Source organism: Tasmannia lanceolata, unplaced genomic scaffold (assembly GCF_043159265.1).
Source record: "Tasmannia lanceolata isolate RefF3 unplaced genomic scaffold, GAP_Taslan_0.1 ptg000008l, whole genome shotgun sequence".
NCBI lineage: Eukaryota > Viridiplantae > Streptophyta > Magnoliopsida > Canellales > Winteraceae > Tasmannia > Tasmannia lanceolata.
The window spans coordinates 7083123-7094357 of record NW_027518685.1 but is presented as its reverse complement, the minus strand read 5'-3'; the positions used below and the strand labels follow the sequence as shown (position 1 = coordinate 7094357).

General features: G+C 43.9%; 1 protein-coding gene and 2 pseudogenes across 2 annotated transcripts; all 3 read left to right on the top strand.

The window, feature by feature from the left end:
* Nucleotides 1–248: 248 nt before the first annotated feature.
* Nucleotides 249–2110, top strand: LOC143884163 (malvidin galactosylase UGT88C3 pseudogene; annotated as a pseudogene).
* Nucleotides 2111–3368: 1258 nt separating this feature from the next.
* On the top strand, nt 3369–8933 carry LOC143884160 (malvidin galactosylase UGT88C3-like). 2 transcript variants are annotated; one of them, XM_077387584.1, is made up of 2 exons: nt 3369–4942; nt 8075–8933. In XM_077387584.1, the coding sequence occupies exon 1, from the start codon at nt 3500–3502 to the stop codon at nt 4919–4921; it is 1422 nt and encodes a 473-aa protein (XP_077243699.1). In that variant the 5' UTR covers nt 3369–3499; the 3' UTR covers nt 4922–4942; nt 8075–8933. The 2 variants fall into 2 exon arrangements, with proteins under 2 accessions (XP_077243699.1, XP_077243698.1); XM_077387583.1 differs by lacking the exon at nt 8075–8933 and adding an exon at nt 7673–7978.
* On the top strand, nt 4918–7359 carry LOC143884161 (malvidin galactosylase UGT88C3 pseudogene; annotated as a pseudogene).
* Nucleotides 8934–11235: the final 2302 nt, after the last annotated feature.

Sequence of the window (11235 nt, the reverse complement as noted above, 5' to 3'; positions counted from 1 at the left end):
AAAAGGGAAATGATATGAGCACTACAATTTTAAATAATTGCACAGGCCCCCATTGTCTTGTCTTTTTGAATTGGCGTGTATGAGCGTTTTGGGAACTGTAAGAACCTTTTGACTACTCTTTAAATATAATTATCGTGAAACCCAATCCCATTAAATATAAATTTGGTTGGTCGGGGTGGGACATGTAGGTCAACAGTTATTTCAACTTTCGGTAAACTAGATTCCTTATTCAACCCTCAATCCTCATCCGGTCTCCTTCTTAAAAAAAAAACAAGACCCTCAAGAAAAGCAAAGCAAAGATGGTGGTGAGGCTGGTTTTTGTGCCATCACCTGGAATAGGGCACCTTATTTCCATGGTGGAGTTAGCCAAGACCCTCATCCAACACAAACCCTTCTCTATCACCTTCCTCCTCATTCAACCCCCCTCCCCATCCTCCGCCTCCTCCACCTCCGACTCCTACATGGAATCGGTGGCCTCCTCAGGCCTAGATATAAACTTCGTCCACCTCCCGCAAGTCGAACCCACTCCAAATCCAAGCCCAGAAGCCTTCTACTCTATCTACGTAAACAATCATAAGCCCCACATCAAACACGCCATCACCCAACTCCTCTCTGCCTCTCCTTCCACCCCTATCTCCGCCCTAATCATGGACATCTTTTGCGTCACCATGACCGATGTGGCTTCCGAACTAGGTATCCCTCCCTACCTCTTCTTTACCTCTGGAGCCCTCCTGCTCGCTCTTATGCTCTACCTCCACACTCTCGACAGTAAAATCCCCTGCGACTTTCAGGACTTTGACGGACAAGTTGAGATCCCGGGCTTTCAGCCATTACCACCCCTAGTCATGCCTTCTCCAGTCTTGAACAAGAAATCTGATGGGTATACGTGGTTTCTCTCCCAAGCCCGAAAGATGTGTTTCACCAAAGGCATAATAATCAACACTTTTACAGAGCTAGAATCCACAGTGCTGGAGGCAATAAATGAGGGCCGATGTTTGCCTGACCATCCGACTCCACCCATCTACCCAGTCGGACCCTTGCTCGCTCTCGATCACGAACCATCAGAAAACTCAAACCCCTGCATTGAATGGTTAAATAAGCAGCCTCCAGCGTCGGTGGTGTTTTTGTGTTTCGGGAGCAGGGGTTCCTTCCCTGAGCCACAGGTGAAGGAGATAGCTCTTGGGCTAGAGCGAAGCGGGTTTCGATTTCTGTGGTCGTTGAGGTTCCGTTCAGGAGAAGGGTTTGGGATGCCAGGGGATGCGAATCTGGACCAGGTTTTGCCGCAAGGGTTCTTGGATCGGATTGGAGAGAGGGGATTGGTATGGCCATCTTGGGTCCCACAAACTGCAATCTTGGCACACCCTGCTGTGGGGGGTTTCGTTTCGCACTGTGGGTGGAACTCATGTCTTGAGAGCTTTTGGTATGGGGTGCCGATCTTGGCATGGCCTCTGGCTGCTGAGCAGAGGCTCAATGGGTTTCAGCTGGTGAACGATTTGGGTTCGGCGGTGGAGCTGAGATTGGATTATAAGGGAGGGGGTTTGGTTAGTGGAGAGGAGGTGGAGAGAGGACTGAGGTGTTTGATGGGTGAGTGCGAGGAGAGGAGCAAGGTGAGGGGAAGGGCTAAAATGATTTCAGAGGCGAGTCGTAAAGTTGTGGAAGAAGGGGGTTCTTCATTTGCTCATATAAAACGCCTGATTGATCAACTCAACAAGTTAGAGTAATAGCGTTTGCTCGTTGAGGAAGTTTGCTGTTTGTTATTTACTATAAAGGGTACTACATTGTTGTGTTGATAACACAGCTACATCTCCCATTCTCTATCCCAACGTCACGTATTACGTAATTCTCAATGTTCTCAGTGTTCTGAATTTGTGGAAGATAAAGCCGAAATCGCATGCTGTGACTCATGGTCAAATTTGACAGCAAAAGAGCTGTCTAATTGACCAAATGGTGACAATTCCACTTCGTCATTATTTTCCAAAAGAAAATCCTGTTTTGGAAGTGCTTTCCTTATATGAGTTTTTATGTGATGCCCGATGTGAAGCAGCCAGCCAATGTACTGGCCTTTGATATTTGGAGTGTTTATACAGTGCCTGATTGGCAAGGTTTAAAATTTTGATTTCGGTACCGGTTTCGGACTTCCGATGTGAAGCAGCCAGCCAGTGTACTGGCCTTTGATATTTGGAGTGTTTATACAGTGCCTGATTGGCAAGGTTTAAAATTTTGATTTCGGTACCGGTTTCGGACTTCCGAAAGACTGAAATTTCGTACTCTCGTTCCTAAATGGCGAAATTTCTAATTTCGCCAAATACCGGTTTTGGTCCCCACCGAAATCCGAAATTCAAAATTTAAAACCATGCTGATCGAGCATGCTCTTGCGAGAGGTAATCATCTTCTTAAGTTGCTGCTGTTGGATCAAATATCAAGGGTGATACTCTTTTACAAGAGCATGCCCAATCTGGAACTGTAGTAAGAGTGCAACTTGATCTCAACACGAACCGGACGGCTTCAACCCAATTTTGGCTCTAGTAGTGTTGGCATTTCCTCAAATTGGGTTAGGGTTGGGAAAAGGCAACCTGATTTAATTTCGGGTTGGGTTAGAGTTGAGGCCTGGGCAACCTGACTCTGTCATGTGATTGTGTGATTGTGTCGTGATTATCTTTGGGTCATGCATTTTAGTGGTATTTTTTAGACCTAAACTGACAAACAGAGAAGTTCACGATAAGAATGGAGTAGCCTCCCACCACTGCCAAATGGAGCGACGACCAATAAATGTTTATGGTTTTAAGTTTGAGAGAGATGGGGGATCCAGGCAATTTCACATAAAGCCATTTTGCGTGTGAGAGAGAGAGGGAGGGGGGGGGGGGGGGGGGGGGGGATTTGCTAGGAAATTTCGCAAAAAGCCATATCCGGCTCACTGTGGTAACTTTTAGAAGATTGTCTCATTCAAGGAGTGTCTGTTTTCTCCCTCCAACAGTGGGCTGCGAAATGGCTTTCCGTGAAATTGCCTAGCAAATATCTTTTGATAAATAATAATAAAATAGTTTCCCTCATATTTAGCTTTCAATTTAAAATGGTAAACGACATCGGCACAACAACGTTTTAATAATTCACAGACCTAAGCGTGTCTTGTCTTCTGGGAACTGTGATAACCTTTTGACTGCTCTTTAAATACTAAAAGACAAGCTGCCTTGTGAAAAAATCAAAACAGGAGTGCTTTTATAAATGCCAGTGATATTTTCATTCCCTCTTACCCCAACAGAAATCCATTCCCCAACCCCCACGCTTCGCGGGGCAACCCCAACAGAATGGTTGGTGGGGATTGGACGTGTAGGTCAGCAGTTGAGGCTTTATATCCCAAACAAGAGGTCGATCTCTGCCCAGCTTACCTATAAAAAAAAAAGAAAAAAAAACAGAACAGAAAAGAAAAGGGTTTTTACACTAGATTCCTTAGACACAGGCCACATTAGCGATCTTCAAGCAAGGAAGAAGTGAAGGGAAAATGACGGTGACACTAGCTTTTCTGCCAGCATCCGAAATCGGCCACCTAGTTTCCATGGTGGAGTTAGCAAAACACCTTGTCCAACAAAACCCCTTCTCTATCACCTTCCTCTTGATTCGACCCCCCTTCCAATCCTCCGCCTCCTCCACCACCACCTCCTATATCGAATCCGTGGCCTCCTCCGGCCTTGACATCCACTTCGTCCACCTCCCTCACGTCGAACCCACTTCAAATCCTAGCCCAGAAGCCTTCTACTTCAACTACATAAACAGCCATAAGCCCCACGTCAAACATGCCCTCACACAACTCCTCTCCTCCTCTCCTTCTACCCCTATCGCTGCCCTAATCATGGACGGCTTTTGCCTCACCATGACCGACGTGGCCTCTGACCTCGGTATCCCTCCCTACCTCTACTACACCTCTGGAGCCCTCACGCTCGCTCTTACGCTCTACCTTCCCACCCTCGATACTAAAATCTCCTGTGACTTCCAGGACTTTGAAGGACAAGTTGAGATCCCGGGATTTCAGCCATTACCACCTCTAGTCGTGCCTTCTCCTGTCTTGAATAAGAAATCCGATGGCTATACGTGCTTAGTTTCCCTTGCCCCAAAGATGGGTTTAACCAAGGGTATAATAATCAACACTTTTACAGAGCTAGAATCCACCGTGCTGGAGGCAATCAATGAGGGCCTATGCTTGCCTGATAATCCGACTCCACCCATCCACCCAGTCGGACCCTTGCTCGCTCTCGATCGTGAACCATCAGAAAACTCAAACCCCTGCATTGAATGGCTAAATAAGCAGCCTCCGGCGTCGGTGGTGTTCTTGTGCTTTGGGAGCAGGGGTGCCTTCCCAGAGCCGCAGGTGAAGGAGATAGCTTTTGGGCTAGAGCGAAGCGAGTGTAGATTTTTGTGGTCATTGCGGTTCCATTCAGGGGAAGGTGTTGGCAATGGCATGCCCACGGATGCCAATGTGGACGAGATTTTGCCGGAAGGGTTCTTGGATCGGACGGAAGAGAGGGGATTGGTATGGCCATCTTGGGTCCCACAAACAGCGATCTTGGCCCATCCTGCTGTGGGGGGTTTCCTTTCGCACTGTGGGTGGAACTCATGTCTTGAGAGCTTTTGGTACGGGGTGCCAATCCTGGCATGGCCTCTGGCTGCTGAGCAGAGGCTGAATGGGTTTCAGCTGGTGAAGGATTTGGGTTTGGCGGTGGAGCTGAGGTTGGATTATAAGGGAGGGGGCTTGGTTAGTGGAGAGGAGGTGGAGAGGGGAGTGAGGTGTTTGATGGGGGAGTGCGAGGAGCGGAGCAAGGTGAGGGAAAGGGCTAAAGAGATTTCAGAGGCGAGTCGTAAGGCTGTGGAAGAAGGGGGTTCTTCATTTGTTCATCTCAAACGTCTGATTGATCAACTCAACAAATAGTAGTAGTGTTCGCTGATTCAGGTTACTCCAATTCTCTCACAATACTCTCTAGTCACGTCAAAGTCTTACCTTAAGTAAGAACATTATGTTATGTTGTCTTCGTATCTAGTGAAAGCCCTTGCATTAAGCATACGCCCCGTATAACGTGATTTGACGTCAAAAATTGTTAAAGTTGCCCGCTTTTCACGTGGAATCACTTTATAAGGAGAGCGCATGCATAATGCAGAGTGAAAATATCATCCTCCCAGCTTATAGTAGTAGATATGATATTATGTGTGTGCTTGAAATCATACGGTGTTCGCCCATGTAACACCCCTCATTTTCAGGGCCACTATAAGTGCACTAACTATGACGTGGATCCAATGATGCCACCCTTCTTCACCATTTCTACGTGGGCTCTACAAGGGCTCCTGCGAGTTTAGCATCCCTCCATACTTAATTATAAAGTAAACAAAAGAAATATGTTGGAATTGATAGTACCAACGATTGATTCACCAACAACTTTTAAATAAAAACCATTCTCTAATAGTAATCCTGATATAAAAAATATTGTAGCCCTAATTCAAATGTTAGTAAAATATTTCAAGCACGCAAAAAAAATTGTTCTAAAATAACCATTATCATACTAAATAACGATCGGCATAATTAGGGCTACAATATTTTTCATAAAAATGACAGAGGAAGATGGCACGAATCTTGTAAGAAATGCCAGAAACAACGTAAAAATGACAAAGCAATCGGTCCTTTTCACCTTCTTTATTTTTCTGCATAGACTTCCGTTTTAGAAGTGTTTTCTACATAGAACAAGGTCGGTTGAAAGCCACGGTGGCATTTAGCTTCTGAAAATCCCCTCAACATACCAAAAGCAGTGAAGGGAAGATGGCAGGGAGGCTGGTTTTTGTGCCATCACCAGGAATCGGGCATCTACTTTCCATGGTGGAGTTAGCAAAGGGCATCATTCAACACAACCCCTTCTCTATCACCTTCCTCTTGATTCGACCCCGCTTCCAATCCTCTGCCTCCTCTACCAACGCCGCCTATATCGAATCCGTGGCCTCCTCCGGCCTAGACATCAACTTCGTCCGCCTCCCTCCGGTTGAACCCACTGCCAATCCAAGCCCAGAAGCCTTCTACTCCATCTACATAAACAGCCATAAGCCCCACATCAAACACTCCATCACCCAACTCCTCTCCTTCCACCCCTATCGCCGCCCTAACCATGAACGACGTGGGGTCTTAGCTCGGCATCCCTCCCTACCTCTACTTCACATCCGGAGCCCTTATGCTGGCTCTTATGCTCTACCTCCCCACTCTCTACTCCAAAATCCCTTGCGACTTCATAGACTTTGAAGGACAAGTTGAGATCCCGGGATTTCAGCCATTACCACCCCTCGTCATGCGGCTCATGCCTTCTCCGGTCGTGAACAAGAAATTCGACAGCTATACGTGGTTCCTCAACCTTGCGAAAAAAGATGTGTTTCACAAAGGGCATAATAATCAACACCTTTATAGAGCTACAAGCCACCGTGCTGGAGGCAATCAATGAGGGCCGATGCTTGCCTCACCATCCGACCCCACCCATTTACCCAGTCAGACCCTTGCTCGCTCTCAATGGTCATCCGTCATGGGAAAACCCCTGCATTGACTGGCTAAACAAAGTAGCCTCCGGCGTCAGTGGTGTTCTTGTGCTTTGGGAGCAAGGGTGCCTTCCCAGAGCCGCAGGTGAAGGAGATAGCTTTTGGGCTAAGCGAGTGTAGAATTTTGTGGTCGTTGCGGTTCCGTTCGGGGGAAGGTGTTGGCATGCCCGCGGATGCGAATCTGGACAAGATTTTCCCGGGAGGGTTCTTGGATCGGACAGAAGAGAGGTGATTGGTATGGCCGTCTTGATGTTGGCCCATCCTGCTGTGGGGGGCTTTGTTTCACACTGTGGGTGGAACTCATGTCTGGAGAGCTTGTGGTACGGGTTGCCAATCCTGTCCTGGCATCTGGCTGCTGAGCACAGGTTGAATGGATTTCAGCTGGGTGAAAGAGATTTGGGTTTGGCAGTGGAACTGAGACTGGATTATAAGGGTGGGGGTTTGGTTAGTAGAGGAAGTGGAGAGGGGAGTGAGATGTTTGATGTGGGAGTGCAAGGAGCAGAGCAAGGTGAGGGAAAGGGCTAAAGAGATTTCAGAGGCAGAGTCATAAAGCAATTGAAGAAACGGGTTCTTCAGTGGCACATATGAAACGCCTCATTGACCAACTCAAGAAATTGGAGTAGTAGTGATAGCTCGTTCAGGAAGTTTGTTGTTTATTATCAAGTTACTATACTGGGTACTTCATTTTTCCTTGGTATAGAGAAAATGAGTTAGAGTCGCGAAGTCACTACCTACATCCTTTTGGCTAAGACTCCTTAGCGAAGGATACGTAATAATATACACCCCATGGGTGTTGCACTTGCACCCTCCATATGAAGCTTGCAAAAATGCAAATAACAAAATCTAGATGACAGAAATGTAAAACCTAGATAGGAATATAAATCCCATCTATGAATGTAAACAACAGAAAATTGTAAATCAAAACAAAAACACATTGGTGGCCAATAGATTCTAAATTCAGCCTCGGTAAGGGAGAGTATTTTGGTCATTATGTGATAGTAGTATTTTAGGATTTTTCTTTTTCTTTTATTTCTTTTTTCATTTTTAGGATTTTATTCTTTTTTTTTTCATTTTTCTAATTTCTTTCCATTTTCTTATGTTCCCATGAGATTAGGGTATTTTAGCCATCTTACATGAGAGGGGAAGGAGTTGCATTATTCGAACTTTGAAGTTCTACCCGACTAAGAAGGATTCTCAGTTGGGTGCTTTTTACTTTCGAAAATGACTCAGTTGGGTGTTCTAACAAGAGAATGCGAATTTGGGCCGGAGTTCCTGAGAACGACTAACTGGGACCGGCAGCCTAGCACCAAGGACCAATTCAATGGCACGAATGCACGAGTGCCCATCACCAATGAAGCAACTAGAATTCTTCTTTGGTCTCTTTGGAAGTCATGTCATCCTTCTGATTGAATTTGCCTTTTTCCTTCTTTTTGGGATCCTTGTCTTAGGATTTTCCTTCTCCATCTCTGCTTGAAGGATTAGGTTGTCTGTTACAATCAATGAACATCTACTACAGTTATGGTTGCAGGGCAAGTCTTTGACACCTTGTCTACGCATCTCCACTTGAGTACATACATGGAGTCCCGTCATGAAATTGAACAATGTGTTGTCCTCTTCCAACATATTCTTAACGCCAATCATCAGAGAGAACTGCTTGACATATTCTCCCACCATTCCAATGTTTTTGAGCCTTCTCAAAGATTCACGGAACAAATCTTTCAACTCCTTCAGAAGTTCATTCCACGTAGTGATCAGAGGGTGACTCTCATCCTTAGAATATGTGTGCTACAATAATTTCGCAGCACCCGGAAGGTACTTGCTGGTGAGATCTCCTTTATCAACTTCAAAGGCGTGGACGACCTTGAAGTAGCGATTGACATCTCACAATAAGTGATGCGGGATAGCAACAACTAGGAGAAGTCTTAGTTAAAACTAAAATGCAGTCCTATGTGAGGTTTCTAATGACTTTGGAATGACACTAGAAGTGTTTCCTATGTATCACCTATGGGATTTTCATGATTGCAGCACATTATGACACGATTAAGCATGCTTAAATAATAAAGAAAAGTAAACTTACACAAGCAAATAATCAAACAAAGCATTTGCAATTTTAACACACTTTAGCAAAACTGAGAGCACCAAGGAAGGTTCAAAGTTAAACGAAAACATGAGCCTTCTTTGCTGTGCCAAATGTGCAATTCCAATAAAGGGGAAAAAGAAACATTGTAAAGAAAGTTTCCCTTCATGGTGATTTTAGAAAATAGGTATTTAACTGATAAAACAAATTGGGGGCAGAAACTGATTACGTGTATTTTACTTATTGAATCTTGAGAGTTGTAGTTTTTGGCTAAAGTTGATTCTACTTTCTGTTTTCATTTTCACGTTCTAATACAACCAATTGCAATACATGTGTTGCATCATGTACAATGGACAGTTAGGATGATAAGATGGTATATGGAACTCGATTACGTATCATCAATCTAGAGCATCATCAAGTTTGCACATCTTTTGGGGGGTGCATAGTGAAAAACTCTTGTATTCGAAAGTAAATAATCTCTAGTCAGAATCTCGGACATTAACAATCTTCAGTAGGACCCAAAAATTGAACAGTCCAGATCAATCTTCTAACCACGCAAATGCATAGTGCACATATTTTGCTAAAATCATCCCTCACGCGACCATTGTCTTCAATCATAACTTTCTGTATGAAAATGATATTGCCACTAGTGGGTGCTCCTTTCCTCTGACATTGTTCTATGGATTTGTCAGTGGTCTTGTTCCTGCTACCGTATCATCTTTCTCTATTTATCTATTCTGATAGGAGTCCGCCTAACCTCAACTTACCCATCAAGAAGACAAAGAAGAAGAAGAAGTATGGGTGACCTGTGAAAAGAACTACTTAGAAGGCTAGAACAACCAGAGTGAAAGTTGTCACAAAGAAGACCATTGAGGATGTCGAATGCAAAGCATGTTGGACTACATACGAATTAACTGGTTTAAGGTCCTAACGTAACGAGTACCATCATTCTTAGGGCTTTTGACGTATCAGTAAAACTATAAGTAGACCATAAAAATAAGAATAAGAAAGAAGATAATGGGAAAGTGGCGGAAAAGTTGGCAGGGATATTATTTTAAGGAGAGGAATGGTTTAGTAGGTCTCAGCGCTATTGTAATACAATGTGGCGCGGCTGCTAGAGCATAGTGGGTCCTACCTTTAATTGATCCAACTCACTTGGTCACTCTGTGATGTCCCATCAGATCAACGGTCCGATCACCAAGCACATATGCAACATCACCATCCATTTGAATCCCAACTTGGTTAGATCCTACTTAAGAATCAGAGCACGCCTTTGGAGTGTCCTAATTCCTACTATTGTTTTTACATAATTAATTTTCATTATGTGTACTGTGTCCCCTACAAAAAGAATTAAGTATTTTTTTACTCTTAGTCTGTGTTTTCACTTTTCAGTACCATAGAAAGAAACTATGCCCATGTCTATATACAGAGGAATGATAGAATGAAAGGCGCCCTTAAGCTGGTTTTTGCAAGGGCGCCTATCATTCTATCATTGCTCTAGCATCCATGTAGAGGTTAGAGGACATTTCGCGGATGGCCTCTTGCATTTGAGAGGAGCCAACTCATGATGAAGACAAAATCTGCTAAAAAGTGAGATTCTGGCTGCTCTCACTTGCAACACCGCGAAATGCCTTCTGCTATGGAAGCTAGCAAATCTCTAATGCTCTTTTTGGTTGCTTATTTTTAAGGAGATTAAGGGGAGAACATCTTCTTGAGATTGTTTGGTTGCCTTTTAAGGTCTTTGACCACGCTCGAGATCTTCTCTCCAAATTTCTTCTTATCGATGAAATTTTTGGAGAAGATCTTGGGGAGATCTTTTTTCCCTTGTCCCAAATCCCCCCAATATTTGCAAGACAGACCAAACAATGTTTCTTTCTCCCCGTTGACTGGTCTGCTTTAGATCTCCCCTTTAATCTCCCTTTTGACCGCTGAGATATAGATCTCCCAACGAATTCCCGACATCCAAACAAACCATTAAGTGAACAAAAAATATGTTAGAATAGATAGCAGACCAAAGTTTAAATGAAAATTATTCTCTCCCAGTAATCCCAATTCGATAAGTATTGTATAAATTATCCCGCCATTTCAGAAGAAAAAGAAAAAAAAAGTATTGTGTAAATAATTCAAATGCTACTAAAATTTGGATCAAGAAACTTGATGATGCTACTAAGATTTGCCCGGAATCAAATCTTACTGGCATTATTACCAACCAAACTGAGACCAGTGATTTAGACCGATACTGACAAACTGAAAAGGTCATGAATCATTATAAGAATGGAGTGGCCACCGCCCATAAAAAAGAAAAAAGAAAAAAGAAAAAAAAAAGAATGGAGTGGCCACCAACCACTGATAAAATTGAAAGAGACAGAGGATTCGCTAGGCAAGATTTGCTAGGCAATTTCGCAGGTATATCGAGGTGGCTGATCTCTCCTGCAAAAGTGGGCCGCGAAATGGCTTTCTGCGAAACTGCCTAGCAAAAGTCGCAAGTCTCTTCTTATAAATAATACTCATATATAGCCTCCTATTTAAAAAAAGGAAAAGATATGAGCACAACAATTTTAAATAATTGCACAGACCCCATTGTCTTGTCTTTTTGAATT